Source organism: Saccopteryx bilineata, chromosome 9 (assembly GCF_036850765.1).
Source record: "Saccopteryx bilineata isolate mSacBil1 chromosome 9, mSacBil1_pri_phased_curated, whole genome shotgun sequence".
In the NCBI taxonomy this organism is placed as follows: Eukaryota; Metazoa; Chordata; class Mammalia; order Chiroptera; family Emballonuridae; genus Saccopteryx; species Saccopteryx bilineata.
Window position 1 is genome coordinate 22,450,523 of NC_089498.1, and position 20,016 is coordinate 22,470,538.

Consider the following 20,016-nt stretch of genomic DNA (forward strand, 5'->3'; position numbering starts at 1 on the left):
GCCATTTTTATTTCTCCTCCAAAGTGCTTCTTCATGTCCTTCATCCAGTTTCCACCATTGGGTTGTTGTCTCTTCATTTGTTCGTGAAAGAGCTTTTTCTGTTATTTATGTTGCAAATATCTTGTGCCACTGTCTTATTTTTAACTTTTTTATATTTTTATTTGCATGCTTATTTTTGTTATTCTGTATTTTATTTTTCATCTTTTGCAGTTTTTAATAAATGTAACTGAAAATAACATTGCAAAACAAAAATAGTAGTACAATGACTATTCTGTCATTTGGTTTATTTGACTTAGTTTACATGAGTACAACCGACAGGAAGGAGAATTGGTATTTTCTGTGTCGTTTAGAGCAGCGGTTCTCAACCTGTGGGTCGCGACCCCAGCGGGGTCGCCTAAAGCCATCAGAAAATACATAATGCATATCAGGTATTTACATTCCGAATCATAACTGTAGCAAAATTACAGTTATGAAGTAGCCACCAAAATTATTTTTTGGTTTGGGGTCACCACAACATGAGGAACTGTATTGTGGGGTCACGGCAGGCATTAGAAAGGTTGAGAACCACTGGTTTAGAACTTCTTCTTGATCTCTATTGTAAGTCTAGCTTGAATGCTTTTGGGGCCCTACATATGAAGCAGTATCACTCAGAGTTTCTGTCAGCATTGGGCTTTTCTACGGCATTCCTTTTTTAAGAGGAGTTTTGTTAATTAGATAGTTGATCCACTTACCACTCAAAAAGGGTAATGCCAGTTGCTTAGAGTAACCTGAAATACGAGTCCTCCCCAGGGGGAATAGTAGCAGTATATTTTTCTTCCCTGCCACGTTGTAATTTTGCTTCTTATTCAAATGTATTTGAAATGTGTAAAGAACATCAAACTCCTTATCAGAAGAACACAAATTTAAAACAATTATAAACAGTTCAGGAATGTATGTTTGCTTTTTAAAATTCCCAGGTCAATATCGTCAGTGAGAAATTACTGAAAAACCCATTTCAAAACAACAGCGCTCTGGGCTCCCACATCCCTGTCATTGTCTGCCCCCCTCACTCCCTCCACTCTGCAGCGAAAGCTGATGAGGCCGGCGGGCCAAGACTGAGCATGACATTGAGCAGGTAGTGCAGTATACGCCTCTGGCCAACTCTCCTTGGGAACTTTTAAATCTTTTTGTTTGTTTCCTTTTCTTTCTCTTTTTTTCTCTATAAATGTAGTGGGATGACATTGATCAATAAGCATACATAGGTTTTGCCTGACCAGTGGTGACACAGTGGATAGAGTGTCAACCTGGGATGCTAAGGTCTCCAGTTCGAAACCCTGATGTTGCTGGCTTGAGCACAGACCCACCAACTTGAGTGTGAGGTCTCCTCCAGCTTGAGCATGAGATCATTGACATGACCCCATGGTCACTGGCTTGAACCCACAGGTCCCTGGCTTGAAGCCCAAGGTCTCTGGCTTGAGCCCCAGGTCTCTAGCTTGAGCAAGGGGATACTGGTTGGGTTTGACCCCAGCCTCTGAGGTCAAGGCACGTATGAGCAGCAATCAAGAACAGCTCAAGTGACGCAACTACAAGTTGATTCTTCTCATCTCTCTCTTCCTGTCTGTCTCTCTCTCTCAAAAAAAAAAAAAAAAGTACATAGATTCATAGATTTCAGGTAAACATTTCTTTTTTTATTTCATTTTTATTCAAGTTTTATTTTATTCTATTTTATTTAGAACTTGAACTTAATTAGGTGATGTTAATCAATAAGAGTGCATAGGTTTCAGATGAACATCTCTATAGCATTTGAACTGTTGATTGCATTGTATGCCAATCACTCAAAGTCAGATCGTTTTCCATCACCATGTATTTGTCCCTCTTTGTTCCTCTCCCTCTTACCTCTCTCTCCCTGGTAACCACTTCACTTTTATCTATGTCCATGAGTCTCAGTTTTGTATCTCATCTATGTATGAAATCATATAGTTCATAGCTTTTTCTGATTTACTTATTTTTACTTAAACTTTTTAAATCCTTTTTAAAATCTTTTTTTAAAGATTTTATTTATTCATTTTAGAGAGAAGAGAGAGAGAGAGAGAAAGGGGGAGGAGCAGGAAGCATCAACTCCCATATGTGCCTTGACCAGGCAAGCCCAGGGTTTCAAACCAGCGACCTCAGCGTTCCAGGTCGACGCTTTATCCACTGCACCACCACAGGTCAAGCATAAACTTTTAAATCTTAACAGATACAGGATTCACACAGCCTTTTCCTAGACTCTAAATAGAACCCAGCTAAGTCTGCACCACTGAAGAGACTACTCTGTTAAATGTGCTCCAAGACTTGAAGTGAGCCAAGACTACCTACTGCTGTAATCTAGTGAAAAGAACTTAAAATGCTTGGCACAGAGTAAACACTCAGCAAATTATATTTGCTATGCACATGAGAAGGCATTCAACATTATTAAATGCAATCACACCAGCCCTGGCCAGGTAGCTCAGTTGGCTAGGGCATCATCTGGAAGCACAGAGGTTGCCAGTTTGATCCCCAGTCAGGGCACACACAGGAACAGATGGATAGTCCTCTCTATCTCTCCCCCACACTTTCTCTAAAACCAACAAATTAAAAAGAATGTAACAGCCAACTGGAAGTTAATTTATTTTATAAAAAGTAATCAGACCACAATGAGATGCCACTTCACATCTAATAACAAGTGTTGGAGCCCTGGCCGTTTGGCTCAGTGGTGGAGCGTTGTCCTGGCGTGCAGAAGTCCTGGGTTCAATTCCCGGCCTGAGCACACAGGAGAAGTGCCCATCTGCTTCTCCACCCCTCCCCCTCTCCTTCCTCTCTGTCTCTCTCTTCCCTCTCGCAGCTGAGGCTCCATTGGAGTGGGGATGGCCTGGGCGCTGGGGATGGCTTCTTGGCCTCTGCCCCAGGCGCTGGAGTGGCTCTGGTCGCAACAGAGCGACCCCCCCCCCCGAGGGGCGGAGCGTCGCCCCCTGGTGGGTGTGCCGGGTGGATCCCGGTTGGGCGCATGCGGGAGTCTGTCTGACTGTCTCTCCCCGTTTCCAGCTTCGGAAGAATACAGAAAAAAAAAAAAAAAGTGTTGGCAAGGAGGTAGAGAAATTGGAACCCTCACACATTATTAGATTATCAGAAGATACAGGCCTGACCTGTGGTGGCGCAGTGGATAAAGCGTCGACCTGGAAATGCTGAGGTCGCCGGTTCGAAACCCTGGGCTTGCCTGGTCAAGGCACATATGGGAGTTGATGCTTCCAGCTCCTCCCCCCTTCTCTCTCTCTGTCTCTCCTCTCTCTCTCTCTCTCTCTCTCTCTCTCTCTGTCTCTTCCTCTCCTCTCTAAAATGAATAAATAAAAATAAAAAAAAAAGAAGATACAGCTACTTTGCAAAGCTGTTTGACAGTTCCTCAAAATGTTAAAAATAGATTTAACATGTGACTGAGCAATTCTACTCCTTGGAATAAACCCATATATGTCTACACTGAAACTTGTACAGTGATGTTTATAGCAGGTATTATTCAAATAGCCAAGAACTGAAAACAACCCAAATGTTCGCGATCTGATGAATGGATAAATAATATTCGATCCATGGGATGGAATATTATCCCGCAGCAAAAAAGAATGACATACTGAGTCTGACCTGTGGTGGCACAGTCGATAGTTGACGTGGAACGCTGAGGTTGCTGGTTCGAAGCCCTGGGCTTGCTTGGTCAAGGCACATATGAGAAGCAACTACAAGTTTATGCTTCCTGTTCACCTCCATCCGCCTTTCTCTCTCTCTCTCTCTCTCTCTCTCTCTCTCTCTCTCATATCTCTAAAATCAATAAATAAAATCAGTTTTTAAAAAGTACTGATAATGCTATAACATGGATGAACCTTGAAATTATGCTCAGTGAATGAATCCAATGACAAAAGACCATATATTATGATTCCACTTATGTGTAATGTCCAGGAGAGGCAAATCCATAGGTGTAGACTGTAGATGAGTGGTCACCTAAGGCCAGAGCAGATGGCGACAGGAGAATGGACAGTGACTGCTATTGGGTTCTGGGTTTATTTTAGGAAAGATAAAAATAATTCTAAAATTAAATCATTGTGCTAGTTGCACAACCACCATGGATATACCAAAAAAACATTGACTTGTGTACTATAAACGGGTGTGGTTGTATGTTTGTATTTCAGTGCAATAAAGTTTTTTTTTATATAACACCTACCCCAAGGAGATCTGGGGCAGCTTATATATCTGGGGTGAAGAAGTACATATCGCCTTGGGTGGCCCTCAGTGATACAAAGGATGATGAGTCTTTGGCCAGACTGCAAGTATTTACTTTCTATGGATTCTCTCTAATGAATGTCACTTTTTATTACATCATTGTCAAGACCTCTGTTCCCTTTTAACCCCCTCCAAATTATTTCACTAACCCTGAGGTCACACAAGTCAATGACATTTACCTCTAAATGCAGGTTGAAAATATTCTGAAAATGTCCTTGCTGGCCCTTGAGGGGAATCCAGGAAACATTTCTGCAACAGAACCAGTTTTATGAGCCTTTGATGACTAGGACCTCTTTCATGGTTACCCTGATGTTGAGCAGGTAACATAGGAGGAAGGAAGGGGAGAGTTTCATTTTAGGTCTTTGACTTTTAGAGAACACACATAAGTTGATTTCCATTTAACTTCTTTTCCATTAGCAAAAACCTATCAGTGTTGCCTCTGAGCACTTACACTCTCCCATACCCAGCACCTGTGAGGGTGGGCCTCCCGTCAGCCTCGGCTTTGGAGCAGCTCTTGAATAAATACCCAGGAGTTAACATTCAAGAGAGTGTGAAATTGCTTCTGGTCACAGTGAAAACCGGATTTGATGGCTGTAGGCATTTGGGTGACAAGAATGCATTATGAAATGTAAGCTAACCAGACCAAATGAGAAAAGGTTGTGTGCCATTCATTTCTATTTTTCACTGGGAGGATTGAAGGCCTCATAAAAATGGTCCATTATGGAGGCTGGAAGCATTAAACAGACTTCTGGATTTAACTAAGTTTCCATGTTTTGATGTGAATTGATCTCAACTCTTCACTGTTTATACAAAGCTAGGAATATTAAAATAACTATTGATTCAATATACCAACCTAGTTATATCAGTATATTGTATTTTTTTTAAGCAATTACCAAACAAACAGAAGTGGGATGTAGGATTGTTACCTTATCCTGGAAAACAGAATACTTATTTTGTGATAAAATGAATCCTCTAGGTATAAAGATATAAAAATAATAATAATCCTGAGGCCCACAAGTAAATGAATCCTCTTTAATTAATTAATTCTTTCTCATATGATCTTACAATGAGAAATATTTTATTTGAGATATTAGCAAGGGGAAAATCCCAATGTTCAATTTGTAATATCTGATTACCTTATTACCTGTTTGGGGTGTTATTTATAAATATTTCTGTAATTGATGAAACTAGAGTTTTTCTCTCTCTAAGTAACAAGACTAGCTTTCAATCCCTTCAGGGATTTTGATGACAAGAACATTGTTGGAAGCATCGGAAGTGTGTTACTAAACTCTAATCACAAATTGCTCCAAGTCCATAATTTAACAGAAGAGATTGAGGTACGACTTGATTATTGGGGAATAAAATAGAAGGGAATAGGAATTCCTGGAGAATAGTATAGAAGGACACAGCACCTTCAAGGAAGTCTTTGGAGAGTTATGGCAGCATCATTGTTTTGTTATTAACATCTTTACTTAACTTCTACAAACTTCTTCAGAGAAGTTGTTTTAGGTCTTCCTTAACCGCTAACACTGTGTTCACTACTAAAATTCAAAGAGGGAGACCAAGGAAGTTTTTTGTTTTGTTTTTTTTTTCTTTTCATTTTTCTGAAGCTGGAAACAGGGAGAGACAGTCAGACAGACTCCCGCATGCGCCCGACCGGGATCCACCCGGCACGCCCACCAGGGGCGAAGCTCTGCCCACCAGGGGGCGATGCTCTGCCCATCCTGGGCGTCGCCATGTTGCGACCAGAGCCACTCTAGCGCCTGAGGCAAAGGCCACAGAGCCATCCCCAGCGCCTGGGCCATCTTTGCTCCAATGGAGCCTTGGCTGCGGGAGGGGAAGGGAGAGACAGAGAGGAAAGCGCGGTGGAGGGGTGGAGAAGCAAATGAGCGCTTCTCCTGTGTGCCCTGGCCGGGAATCGAACCCGGGTCCTCCACACGCTAGGCCGACGCTCTACCGCTGAGCCAACCGGCCAGGGCAGAAGTTTTATTCCATTATCTCTATAAGGGAGACTGAAATGGAATCAACAGGTGGGCCATCTGCCACTTGAATGATTAACTGTCTCATTCTAGATCACGCTCTGGAGAAATGCAGACATGGAAACCCATCATCCCACCATCATCAACATGAGCACAGACCATTTTACTATCACAGTGAACGTCACTTCCCCGCAGAAATCCCTGATAGTGAGTGTAGAGCCTGAAAGTCCCATTTCAATGACACTCTACCTGGGCTTCCAGTATCAGCCTAATCACACTCACTTCCATCTGAACACCACCCTTCCAAAGGCTTGGGCGCAGCAGAAAGGTAAAACCCCTCTCAGGTGTGAGCAGTTTACTACTGTGCAATGCATTTTTTCTCTTTCTTTTTAAAGTAACTTTTTTGTTTGAGATAATTGTATATGCACATGCAATTGTAAGAAATAAAACAGGCCTGACCAGGTGGTGGCTCAGTGGATAGAGTGTCGGACTGGGATTCAGAGGACCCAGGTTCGAGATCCCGAGGTCGCCAGCATGAGCGCGGGCTCATCTGGTTTGAGCAAAGCTCACCAGCTTGGACCCAAGGTCGCTGGCTTGAGCAAGGGGTTACTCGGTCTGCTGAAGGCCCACGGTCAAGGCACGTATAAGAAAGCAATCAATGAACAACTAAGGTGTCGCAACAAAAATCTAATGATTGAGGCCCTGGCCAGTTGGCTCAGTGGTAGAGCATCGGCCTAGCGTGTGGAGGACCCGGGTTTGATTCCTGGCCAGGGCACACAGGAGAAGCGCCCATTTGCTTCTCCACCCCTCCGCCGCGCTTTCCTCTCTGTCTCTCTCTTCCCCTCCCACAGCCGAGGCTCCATTGGAGCAAAGATGGCCCGGGCGCTGGGGATGGCTCTGTGGCCTCTGCCTCAGGTGCTAGAGTGGCTCTGGTCGCAACATGGCGACGCCCAGGATGGGCAGAGCATCGCCCCCTGGTGGGCAGAGCGTCGCCCCCTGGTGGGCGTGCCGGGTGGATCCCGGTCGGGCGCATGCGGGAGTCTGTCTGACTGTCTCTCCCTGTTTCCAGCTTCGGAAAAATGAAAGAAAAAGAAAAAAAAAAAAAATCTAATGATTGATTCTTCTCATCTCTCTCTGTTCCTGTCTGTCTGTCCCTATCTGTCCCTCTCTCTGACTCTCTCTCTGTCTCTGGGGGGGGGGGGGGGAGAAATAAAACAGAACTCTGGCCAGATAGCTCAGTTGGTTAGAGCATTGTCCCAAAACACAGAGGTCGCCAGTTTGATCCCCAATCAGGGCACATACAGGAATAGCTTACTGTTCCTGTCTCTCCCTCTCTTTCTCTCCCTCTCTCATTGAAATCAATAAAAAATTTTAAAGTTAAATAAAAAAGAAATAAAATAGAGAGATCTCATATACTTTTTACCCAGTTTCTCCTAATGATAACATCTCATTTAACTATAGTGCAATGTCCCAACCAGGAAATTACATTGATACAATGCATTGATCTTATTTGGATTCCACTACTTTACAAGCAGCGTGTGTGTGTGTGTGTGTGTGTGTATTTAGTTCTGTGTAATTTTATCACATGCATAGATCCATGTGATCATGAAATGTATTTTTAAAAAGATGGATTGTGGGATAGATAGAAGGATATATATGATAAAGCAAATTTAGTAAAAATGTTAATTGTAGAATCTGGTTAGTAACTAAATGGGTGTTCACAGTAAAATTCTCTTAACTTTCTATATGGTTGAAAATTTTTGTAATATAAGACTTCTGTAGAAATAAAGTTCCAGCACACTGGGTCATATATATGTCAAAATTTATATATAATAAATGAATATATATGTGTAATATATCACTTTCATTTCAACTTGTTTCTAATCTTAGATTTAGATAATGACTGGGGATAGATATATTTGTAAATCTTGGTATAAGATCAGAATGACTACATTGTAGTTTAGAAAAGTTAAGGATTTTTGAGATATATATAAATAGTTAAGAATTTCTGAGATATATAAACAGTGTCTGCAATATAATGACCAAAAAAATCTTTACATGTAGGACTAACAAATCTTAAGAGCTCCCCCTTTGCCTTAAAAACTATTAGAAAAATAATCAGATTGGATAAAGCACGTTATAATCTCCCTTCGTGACAGCCTTCTTGCATTGAACAAGCTTTCTCAGGGCAGCACATAGGCCTCGCTAACGCAGGAACAACCTCTGTGTAAGTGACTCCTCCCTTTCGACAAAGCAGCTGAGGCAGCTCAACTGCCGGTTGCTGTCTGCATCACCTACAGGCTCTCCCCGAGTCAGTGCAGGCACACCGTTCACCTTGCTGATCGTGGCAATGGATCATGTCATGCGGGGCGGGAAGAAATCTTAGAGAGCCGTTCGTTCAGACTCCTTGTTTGAAAGATAAGAAAACTAGAGAGATTGGGTGACTTGCCCTGAACAGCCAGCCACCTGGTGACAGAGCCGGGCCTGAAATCAGGCCTCTGGTGAGCAGTCGGGCTCCTTCCTGGAACCACCCTGTTCCCGTCCTTGCTTTGTTCTTCGGTTTCTCTTGTCACCTAGGTCTTCTGACTGCTGATGTCGGTGATGATTTCATTTTCCTAAAACTCATAATACATTTTAATTCATTAGACCTAAAGTTTCAGTTTTCAAAAGAACGTGATTTTTTTACTGAAACAGGAGCCATCCAGAGCCCAGGATTGTATCACTGGTCATTAAAAAAAAAAATTGCCTGACCTGTGGTGGTGCAGTGGATAAAGCGGCGACCTGGAATGCTGAGGTCACCGGTTCGAAACCCTGGGCTTGCCTGGTCAAGGCACATATGGGAGTTGATGCTTCCTGCTCCTCCCTTCTCTCTCTCTCTCTCTCTCTCTCTCTCTCTCTCTCCTGTCTAAAATGAATAAATAAAGTCTTTAAAAAAATTTTTTTTAAATCATCTGTGACCCTAGGCTTATTACTTTGTAAAATAAAATAATAGGCCATTCAGAAGAAAGGCTGTATTTTTCTCCCCTGTGCAATGCAAGTAAGCCCTCTGCTCTGTTCTCAGACGAGGAGTATACATGGGTGCTGACCCCGGAGAGTCTGCAGCATGGGGTCAGCCTCTACTACATAACAGCTGTGCTGAACAGAAGCCAGGAGGCTGCTCAGCAGGTGGAACTGCTGTCACTCGGTGCTATTTTTGGGACAGCCACAACAGCACGTGGAGGAACAGCGGATGTCAGGTAAGAAGCGTGCCTCTTCTCAGCCTCCCCGCTACCTTGGCTGGCATCAGACACAGCACAGCTGTTCTAGGAGGGAAATAATCAGCCTGGGAGAGGGAGGGTCCTGAGCACTGGGCAGGCAGGGTGTCTCTTTATGTTTGCAATTTCTTTCTCAGTCATTAGTCCAGGGTGAACGTGGCAGCTCTAGATAAAATAAGGAAGGCAATGTATGGAAGCTGTTAAATACATTGTGGGTAAAATGAAACAAACTTCTTGCTAAATAAAAGAGAAGTTTTGTCCTTAAAAATAAGCTAGCAGGGCCCTGGCCGGTTGGCTCAGTGGTAGAGCGTCAGCCTGGCATACGGGAGTCCTGGGTTCGATTCCTGGCCAGGGCACACAGGAGAAGCGCCCATCTGCTTCTCCACCCCTCCCCCTCTCCTTCCTCTCTGTCTCTCTCTTCCCCTCCCGCAGCCAAGGCTCCACTGGAGCAAAGTTGGCCCGGGCGCTGGGCATGGCTCTGTGGCCTCTGCCTCAGGCGCTAGAATGGCTCTGGTTGCAACAGAGCAATGCCCCAGATGGGCGGAACATCCCCCTCTGGTGGGCGTGCCGGGTGGATCCCGGTCAGGTGCATGCGAGAGTCTGTCTGACTGCCTCCCTGTTTCCAACTTCAGAAATAAATTAAAAAAAAAAAATAAGCTAGCAGGCGTGACCAGATGGTGACGCAGTGGACAGTAGCGAGGTGGGGGGGGAGGGGCAAGGAGGTCTATCATGCCCCGGGTGCCATTCGCAGAGGGGCGACAAATGGTCTCCAAGACAAACAAGAAAAACATAGAAGGGGAGGGGGGCACCAATAAAGTGTCGTGCCCTGGGCGCCAGTTATGTTCGCTACGCCACTGGCAGTGGATAGAGCATTGGACTAGGATGCAGAGGAGAGGAGCCAGGTTTAAAACCCCATGGTCACTGGCTTGAGTATGTGCTCATCCAGCTTGAGGGCAGGCTCACCAGCTTGAGCTTGGGATCATAGACTTGACCCCATTCGCTGGTTTGAAGCCCAAGGTCTCTGGCTTGAGCCCAAAGGTCACTGGCTTGCACAAGGGGTCACTAGCTCTGCTGTAGCGCCTCCCCCATCAAGGCACATGTGAGAAAGCAATCAATGAACAACTAAGGTGCCTCCATGAAGAATTGATGCTTCTCATCTCTCTCCCTTCCTGTCTGTCTGTCCCTATCTGTCCTCTCTCTGACTCTCTCTGTCTCTGTCAAAAAAAGATAAAGAAAAAAAAAAGCTAGCAGATTCTTGTACATTCCCAACCAGGTGGGGGCAGATTGCCACTTTCGTAATTACTGCCTACTTCCCATGTCTGCCCACTTTAAAACGGCTCTGCACATTTTCACATTGGTGATTCTTTGAGATCCTGTCTGGTTTAAATCCCGGTTCAGGTTGCACAAACAAGGAGGTGCAAGGCTCTGGAAATTACGAGGCTGTTCTTAAATTACCTGAAAAAGTGTCCTCCAGTTGGGAACTGAAGGAAAGAGGATTCTCTGGAGGGTGCCCGCACCATTCACGGCCTCAAGCACTAATTTCTAGGTGATCTGGAGCCTGGAGCTGGGCTTAGCAAAGCCTCAAAGCGGGAGCTTGTTGAGGTGCAGATTCTGCTGCAGTTAATCTGGGCGGGCCTGAGACTCCGCTTTTCTGCCTCACTCCCAGGTGGCAGTGCTGCGGGACAGGGAGCCACACTGAGTGACTAGGCTTGAGAGCTTTTCCCCGGCACAGTGGCGACCCTCTGACTGCACAGGCATCAGGCACCCTGCCTCCTTGCAGCCCTGCGTCGTGGTTGGTTCTGTGAAAGAAACAGAGCTGCAGGGACAGGACGAGAGTCCCTCCATGGGCATAAGAGAGGTCGGCAACCAGAACTTAACCTTGTGCTGTGGAAAGAAGTTGGTCATAATGACCATATTTTAGACTTTTCACTTGCAAAATCAAACCTGGAATTGGTACCTTTCATTTATTCACCTAGTGACATTTTAAAAAAAAATTTTATGAAGAAATGTTATAACGTGTGGAAGGGTATAGGGACTAATATAATAAAAATTATTAAACACTTTTAGAAATAATAAAACAGGAATAGTCTAAGTTCTCCCTATATCCTTTACCAACTTCATCTCCTTCCTCCCGCAAAGGGCAACCACTGTCCTGAATTTGGTATACTATGTATTCATCCTTCCAGCAAATATAAATATTTATTGGGCATCTTCTCCTCACTGGGCCGAGGCTAGGAGCTAGAGCTACAGTGACGGACAGGACCGTGTCCTCATGAGCTTACATCCCAGTGAGAGGCCTGACAAATGTAGATAAAAAAGTGTTGTTTTGTATTTTGTGTAAATGGCACCAAATTACACATATCCTTCTTTCACTTGGTGGTGTTTTTTTTTCACTCAAAATTTATCCATGTTTACATTCACTTTAACTGCTGTATAGAATTCCATACATTTACCTCTACTTATATATGTATGTGTTTGTGTGATCTGCTGTTACTAGACGTGCAGGTCGTCTCCGATTTTTTACGGTTACAGGTTACAAGCCGTGCATTCTTTCCCGCGTCTCCTTGCACGCACGTGTGGCTTTCCCCCCGGCTTTCCGTTCAGAGCTGGCCCTGCACAGTCCTCAGGGTTTACGCAGCCTAGGGTTTTCTGTGTTGCCATGCTTTCTGCAGGTTGGTCCTACCAGCTTACACGGCCCCTAGGGTGAATAAGTGACCCGGCACTCTCTTTCCTCTCTGCGTCGCCTGTGTTTATGTTCTGTGTGTGTTCCTTAGCACTCTATTCACTTAGTGTCGATGTCTTGATTCTAACTCCAGGTTGGGCCACAGAGCACAGTTCTGAGGACACAGTGTCTCTGTAACCACTTGACCTTCTTTGGCAGCAGCTTCTTCATTGTGCCCCGGATGGTGAACATTGAAGACACAGTCAAGCTATTCCTTCGCACTACCAACAACCCTGTTGGGATATCATTGCTGGCCAGCCTTTTGGGATTCTATATGCTCGTATTTGTGCAGGCTTGGAGAAAGGATCAAGCAGATTTGCAGAAAGTGATGAGACTGATTCCAAAAGTTTTTTACCACCATGTCAAACAAGATGGGAAAAAAACAGCTTCATCAAAAGAGGCAGGATGCATGGTTCTAGGTAGTGTAGACAGTCATGTGGGACTTGTCTTAGATTTCTTTTTGTATCTACTCTCTCAAGGCCTAGGAACTTAATTTTTTTTTAATTTTTTTTTTTTTAGATTTTTTAGATTTGTTTTTAGAGAAGAGAGAGGGAGGGAGAGGGAGAGAGTGAGGGAGAAGGGGGAGAAGAGCAGGAAGCATCAATTCCCATATGTGCCTTGACTAGGCAAGCCCAGGGTTTTTTTGGGTTTTGTTTGTTTATTTGTTTGTTTACAGGGACAGAGAGAGAGTCAGAGAGAGAGATAGACAGGAATGGAGAGAGATAAGAAGCATCAATCATCAGGTTTTTGTTGGGACACCTTAGTTGGTCATTAATTGCTTTCTCATATGTGCCTTCAGCAGACTGAGTAACCCCTTGCTCAAGCCAGCGACCTTGGGTCCAAGCTGGTCAGCTTTGCTCAAACCAGATGAGCCTGTGCTCAAGCTGGCAACCTCAGGATCTCAAACCTGGGTCCTCCACATCCCAGTCCGACGCTCTATCCACTGCGCCACTGCCTGGTCAGGCAAGCCCAGGGTTTTTTTTTTTGGTTTTTTTTTCTCATTTTTTTTAAATTTTTTATTTATTTTTATTTATTCATTTTAGAGAGGAGAGGGAGAGACAGACAGAGAGAGAGACAGAGAGAGAGACAGAGAGAGAGAAGGGGGGGAGGAGCTGGAAGCATCAACTCCCATATGTGCCTTGACCAGGCAAGCCCAGGGTTTTGAACCAGCGACCTCAGCATTTCCAGGTCGACGCTTTATCCACTGCGCCACCACAGGTCAGGCAAGCCCAGGGTTTTTTGTTTTGTTTTGTTTTGTTTTTTAATTTTTTTTTAATTTTTTTATTTTTTATTTATTTTTTTATTTATTCATTATAGAGAGGAGAGGGAGAGACAAAGAGAGGGACAGAGAGAGAGAGAGGAGAGACAGAAGGGGGGAGGAGCTGGAAGCATCAACTCCCATATGTGCCTTGACCAGGCAAGCCCAGGGTTTCGAACCGGTGACCTCAGCATTTCCAGGTTGATGCTTTATCCACTGCGCCACCACAGGTCAGGCAAGCCCAGGGTTTTTTAATGAACCATGACCTCAGCATTCCAGGTTGACACTTTATCCACTGCGCCACCACAGGTCAGGTTCAGAACTTAACTCTTTATCTCCATTTTTTTTTTTTTCTTTCAGCCAAGGTTGAATTCTCATATGATTCATTTAGTAATAGGCCAAAGGAAAATACCTAAAAAATTTAACTACAATTATATGCAAGTTTATCTCACTTTATACATTGGACATGAAAGTTATGTGTAAGTCAAATTATAATTTAATGTAATTGTAATATATAAGAAACCTGTAAGAAATCTTTTTCTGAAACTAAGAAATGCTTTGATGACTGCCTAATCTTTTTTTTTTTTTTTTTTTTTTTGGTATTTTTCTGAAGTTGGAAACGGGGAGGCAGTCAGACAGACTCCCACATGTGCCCAACCAGGATCCACTTGGCATGCCCACCAGGGGGCGATGCTCTGCCCATCTGGGGCCTTGCTCTGTTGCAACCAGAGCCAGTCTAGCGCCTGAGGCAGAGGCCATAGAGCCATCCTCAGCACCCGGGCCAACTTTGCTCCAATGGAGCCTTGGGTGCGGGAGGGGAAGAGAGAGACAGAGAGGAAGGAGAGGGGGAGGGGTGGAGAAGTAGATGGGCGCTTCTCCTGTGTGCCCTGGCCGGGAATCGAACCTGGATGCCGGGAACTCCTGCATGCCAGGCCGACACTCTACCACTGAGCCAACCGGCCAGGGCTGCCTGCCTATTCTTAATTTCTGTTCTATTTCTTTCTTACTCTTGTGTTTTCTTACAATTGGAAATTTAAGAATATACAACATGTTCATTTCTTTGTTGCCATGGGAATATGACTGGCAGTTTTGATAAATAAAAATTTAGGACTGGCCTGACCTGTGGTGGCGCAGTGGATAAAGCGTCGACCTGGAAATGCTGAGGTTGCCGGTTCAAAACCCTGGGCTTGCCTGGTCAAGGCACATATGGGAGTTGATGCTTCCTGCTCCTCCCCCCTTCTCTCTCTCTCTCTATCTCTTCCCTCTCTATAAAGAATAAATAAAATCTTAAAAAAAAAAGAAGAGACCTTTAAAAAAAAAAAAATTTAGGACACCCAGTTAAATTTGAAACTCAAGTAAGTAGTGAATACATTTTTAATATAGATATATTCCCGATTACTCACTGTTTGTCTGAAACTTAAGTTTAACTGGACGTTTGATGTGTTATCTACCTGGGTGGGAGGGGCCCCTTCAACAGTATTCATATATCCTCAATTTTTATTTTAATGACCATATTTTTCAGTTTCAATATTTCTAGTTTACTTTAGTTAGTTTTAGTTAGTTTTTTTTTCATAATTTTGTATTCTCCTTAAGTGAATATTATCCAGTCAGGTCCCTTTACTTGTATCTTTGAGCAACCTGAAATACTTAGTCTGTCAGACTGTCCCATAAAATTGTTTTTCTGGGATGAATTCTTAATTGTGTTGGCTGCCTTTCTCAGCACTAGATTTTTTTTTTTTTTTTTTTTTTTTTTTTTCTTCATTTTTCTGAAGCTGGAAACAGGGAGAGACAGTCAGACAGACTCCCGCATGCGCCCGACCGGGATCCACCCGGCACGCCCACCAGGGGCGGTGCTCTGCCCCCCAGGGGGCGATGCTCTGCCCATCCTGGGCGTCGCCATATTGCGACCAGAGCCACTCTAGCGCCTGAGGCAGAGGCCACAGAGCCATGCCCAGCGCCTGGGCCATCTTTGCTCCAATGGAGCCTTGGCTGCAGGAGGGGAAGAGAGAGACAGAGAGGAAAGCGCGGCGGAGGGGTGGAGAAGCAAATGGGCGCTTCTCCTATGTGCCCTGGCCGGGAATCGAACCCGGGTCCTCCGCACGCTAGGCCGACGCTCTACCGCTGAGCCAACCGGCCAGGGCTTAGATTTTTTTTTTTTTATGTGCTGAGCAATTTTGAATTGTATGTTCATTTTCAGTAGTTTTAGTGTTAAATATCATTCTCTCCCTCCACACTCATCTCTAACCAGTAATTTTACTGCCGTTTCCGTCCAGCCCTTCACAGCTCTAGAACTAGGCCTTACTATATTATAGCATTTTGCAGCTCCTATTCCTAGTGAAGTCAGTGCAGCCAGGGCTATTGCAGATCTTGTCGTGAGCCAGTGGGTCTCCTGGCTCAATTCCTGGTCTGGGGGCTGTCCTCATAGCCCCCTCTCCACCCATAAGCACGTAGCTCTGCGGCAGCATTTTGTTCTGTGTGCCCTTTCATGAGCTCCAGCCTCAGCCCTGGTGTCAAGGCGGGATGATGGCTTCACGCTCCCTTTTCCCAGCCTGTGAAACACTTAGTTCCAGTCACCCTGCAAGTCAGCCTCCACCTGTGTCCCTCCTTCTTCCAGACCTGCGGCCCCGTCTGTGGAGGCTTCTTCCCCTGTGCTCTCATTCCATTTCTCTTCCTCAGAGCTGTTTGTTTGTTTGTTTGTTTTGAAGCCCAGATGCTATTTTGGTTCTTGCTTTCCACATCTTATGTATAGATCCTTCACGTTTGGGGCAGTGAGTGTGCTTACAATAGGTATTTGCCAAATTATCTGGAGTGGAAGCCTAATGTAAACTTTTAAAAAATAAAAAAATATTGCCTGACCAAGCAGTGGTGCAGTGGATAGAGCATCGGACTGGGATGCTGAGGACCCAGGTTCGAGACCCCGAGGTTGCCAGCTTGAGTGCGGACTCATCTGGTTTGAGCAAAGCTCACCAGCTTGGACCCAAGGTCGCTGGCTCGAGCAAGGGGTTACTTGGTCTGCTGAAGATCCCCGGTCAAGGCACATATGAGAAAGCAATCAATGAACAACTAAGGTGCCAAACGAAAAACTAATGATTGATGCTTCTCATCTCTCTCTGTTCCCGTCTGTCTGTCCCTACCTATCCCTCTCTCTGACTCTCCCTGTCCCTGTTAAAATAAATAAATAAATAAATAGTAAAAAATATTGATCAAAACTCTTAATGGAAATAAAGGAATATATTTTGAAGAATAAAATAAAAAAATAAAAATGAAGTTTTAGACAAAGCAAAAATAAAGCAAGAACAAAAAATTTCATACAAAGCTAAAACAGTGTTTAATTTTAAAATCTTCTACAACATATCCTGTACATTTGTTTCAGTTATATTACTTTGTGAGACTTAATGTCCTCACAAAAAAAAAAAAATCTTCTACAACATAAATTAACCTCATGCTCAAAAACTTTTTATCCTAAAATAACCAGAACCATATTATCATGTATCATGAAAGTACCTTCCCAGAGGTGTTTAGTGGCAGAGTTGTTGCTAGGTAGCTCGTTGTCAAGAATACCACATCTCAGTCCAGGGCACTTGCAGAATGAAATCCCGTGGCTTTCCTGTTCTACCTTATCTGTTTAGACACCTGTTCTCCTCCATGATTGTGGAAAAGTTCACCCAGGATTATCTGTGGCTCTTCATTGCAACGCGACATCCCTGGAACCAGTTTACAAGAGTCCAGCGCCTCGCTTGCTGCATGACCCTGCTGCTCTGCAACATGCTCCTCAGTGAGATGTTCTGGAAGACCAGCGGCCCCACTGCGGAGAGGGAGGAGCCAGGTGTGGGTGCGGCCCCGCCGTGCGCTGTCCGTTGGGCGGAACCCTTGTGCTGTACTCCAGCCTCCTTCCAGGTTACAAAGGGAATCATGAGGCGCCTTCGTTTTCTTTTTCTCTTTAAAAAAAAACTTTTGCCCTGGCCGGTTGGCTCAGTGGTAGAGCGTCGGCCTAGCGTGTGGAGAACCCGGGTTCGATTCCCGGCCAGGGCACACAGGAGAAGCGCCCATTTGCTTCTCCACCCCTCCGCCGCGCCTTCCTCTCTGTCTCTCTCTTCCCCTCCCGCAGCCGAGGCTCCATTGGAGCAAAGATGGCCCGGGCGCTGGGGATGGCTCTGTGGCCTCTGCCTCAGGCGCTAGAGTGGCTCTGGTCGCAATATGGCGACGCCCAGGATGGGCAGAGCATCGCCCCCTGGTGGGCAGAGCGTCGCCCCTGGTGGGCGTGCCGGGTGGATCCCGGTCGGGCGCATGCGGGAGTCTGTCTGACTGTCTCTCCCTGTTTCCAGCTTCAGAAAAATGGAAAAAAAAAAAACAAAAAAAAAAAAACAAAAAACTTTTTTTTATTATTGATTCGAGAGAGAGAAAGGAAAGGAAAGAGAGAAACAGGAACATGGATCTGTTTGTGCCCTGACCGGGGATCGATCCAGCATCCTCTTCGGGCACGCCTCCGTTTTCCTTTGCTGCCCTCACACTGAGTACTCGAACGGGTTTTCTCACTGTTCTTGTGCGTTAGTAGGTGAAGCAGCCTTAGAACACATCAGTATCTCTTACTGCCATGATAATCTTCTATCTTTAGATAACAGGTTACACTGCTAAATAACTAAACCCGAGAGAGGGAAGCCTGTCAGGTGATTTGGTTGTGGAGGAGGAAGGTCGATGTGACGCTCCTCTTTCAGTGGGCCCGTTTGCCGTGACCTGGTCCGAACTGCTTGTCAGCATCCAAGCTGCTGTCATCCTCTTCCCCATCAACCTTGTCATCGGGCGGCTCTTCCCACTAATTCAGCCACAGGAGCCTCGGCCTCTCCTTCCTCCCACCCAGGCCTCTTGCCTCCCAGATGTTTCTTTTGAGCCTCTCCCTGTCTCAGAGGTCGTTGAGGGAAGGCTGGTATGAAACGTTACAGGTAAAGGCCCTGCTTCCTCTCCCCGTGTTGTGGAAAAGAGAGTGAAAAGGACCTCCTGGGAGGCTCTCGGGTCTTACTGGCATTAGCCTTAGCTGTCCCCTAATTCCTGTCCCCTGAGTTGGGACCCATCATGCCTCTCACTTTTCTCCGGATTCTGATGTATTGTGAGGGCCTCATGTGAGTGCGGATGCACTGCTCTGGGGTTGTTTTAGCTTTTCATGTTGATCACTGTCCCTTCTTCTTTCGCTCTGTCTTCATTCATAAAACTAGTGTTGAAGCTACTGGGAGGTGACTTTTTTTTTTAAGTAGAGACAAAATGAACAATTGAGGTTCTTTACACTAAGAATACGCTCCTCTGAGTAAATAGAGCCTATTGCCATCTGTTGTTGCTGCCTTTACGGACAGACTGACTTATCTCGGTCCTGCATTCAGGAATTGAAGGAAACTGTGGGGTTTCTGCTCAGGAGAAAGACGGACCTTCTCTCAGAGTGTGAACAGTCTTCGTGGACTTCTCACAACATGGCCCGGCTGGTGACATTTCTGTCCAGCCTCATCTGTGCTCACTTAGAGGGCCAGGGCTGTCAGCAGGCAGGATCCTCGCACGTCTCTTACTCACTCACTCTTACCTGTCAGCATAACCAACAGGCACGGTACAACCTTCCGCTTATTTCCCTAAGCTTTTAATAGAGAGCTGATACTTTCATGTCTCTGATGGCTTTTGAGATAATATATCTGGTGATACAAATAAAGGGTTAAGGAAAAACCCACCAAAATGTCATCTGCTTTGTTGGAGACTGTTGAAACTTGCCAGTCTTCTTCTTCTGTGGAATGGTGAGCTTATGCGATTTATGGATTCTGGAATATAGTTTGGGCCTTCTGAACACTTACCGAGTATGGGTCACATGTGCTGCAGTTCTGGTGAAAAAGCTCAATCAGGTTTTTTGGAGTTTTTTAAGGTTTTATTTATTGATTTTAGAGAGAGGAGAGAGAGAAAAGGGAAAGGGTTGGAGCAGGAAGCATCAACTTCTAGTAGCTTCTCATATGTGCCTTGACCGGGCAAGTCTGGGCTTAAACAGGCAACTCCAGCATTCCAGGTCAACACTTTATTCACTGAGCCACCACAGGTGAGGTTCAAGCAGGTCTTAAAAGTCTCTAGATCAAAGCATAGAATTATACAAATTAGAAGTTTACCAGTGTGCTCAGAGAAGACAATATCGTGGGTGTTGGGTCTAGTCTCCATTGACTGGGAAATTTAACCTCATCACCAATTAATGAATTGCTTGTCTCTACCAGTTATTACTAGTGATTGAAATCTCCCATCTTCCCAGTGGTTCCTGAAAGCCACCGTCATTTCTGCTGCTACCTGCTCAGAGTTATTCAGACGCTGCAATCTCACGTGCGCACGTTGGGTCCCACCCAGGTTGTCCAGCCTCGTGACTTTGTAGATGCAGCCAGCCAACTGCAAACACTCCAGGAACTCTTAGAGACACAGGTTCTTCCCCCAGAGCAAGGGCCGCCCGGGTAATGCAGCACACCTGGCTTTCTTTATCCCCTGTCATTGCCCTGCGCCTATCAGCTGTTGGGTATGAGATTATGACTT

The 20,016-nt window shown here is 45.0% G+C and overlaps 1 protein-coding gene across 1 annotated transcript in view; it reads left to right on the top strand.

The window, feature by feature from the left end:
* The window catches only part of PKD1L3 (polycystin 1 like 3, transient receptor potential channel interacting), an 82,266-nt gene that overhangs the window by 20,344 nt on the left and 41,906 nt on the right, over positions 1 to 20,016 (top strand). Inside the window, 15 exon segments of the mRNA XM_066244114.1 lie at positions 957 to 1,092; positions 1,095 to 1,114; positions 4,455 to 4,484; positions 4,486 to 4,583; positions 4,681 to 4,811; positions 5,473 to 5,600; positions 6,336 to 6,570; positions 9,304 to 9,408; positions 9,411 to 9,478; positions 12,313 to 12,543; positions 16,153 to 16,160; positions 17,106 to 17,302; positions 18,192 to 18,400; positions 18,849 to 19,044; positions 19,745 to 19,937. Of these exon segments, the coding sequence (XP_066100211.1) occupies positions 957 to 1,092; positions 1,095 to 1,114; positions 4,455 to 4,484; positions 4,486 to 4,583; positions 4,681 to 4,811; positions 5,473 to 5,600; positions 6,336 to 6,570; positions 9,304 to 9,408; positions 9,411 to 9,478; positions 12,313 to 12,543; positions 16,153 to 16,160; positions 17,106 to 17,302; positions 18,192 to 18,400; positions 18,849 to 19,044; positions 19,745 to 19,937 (1,985 nt within the window).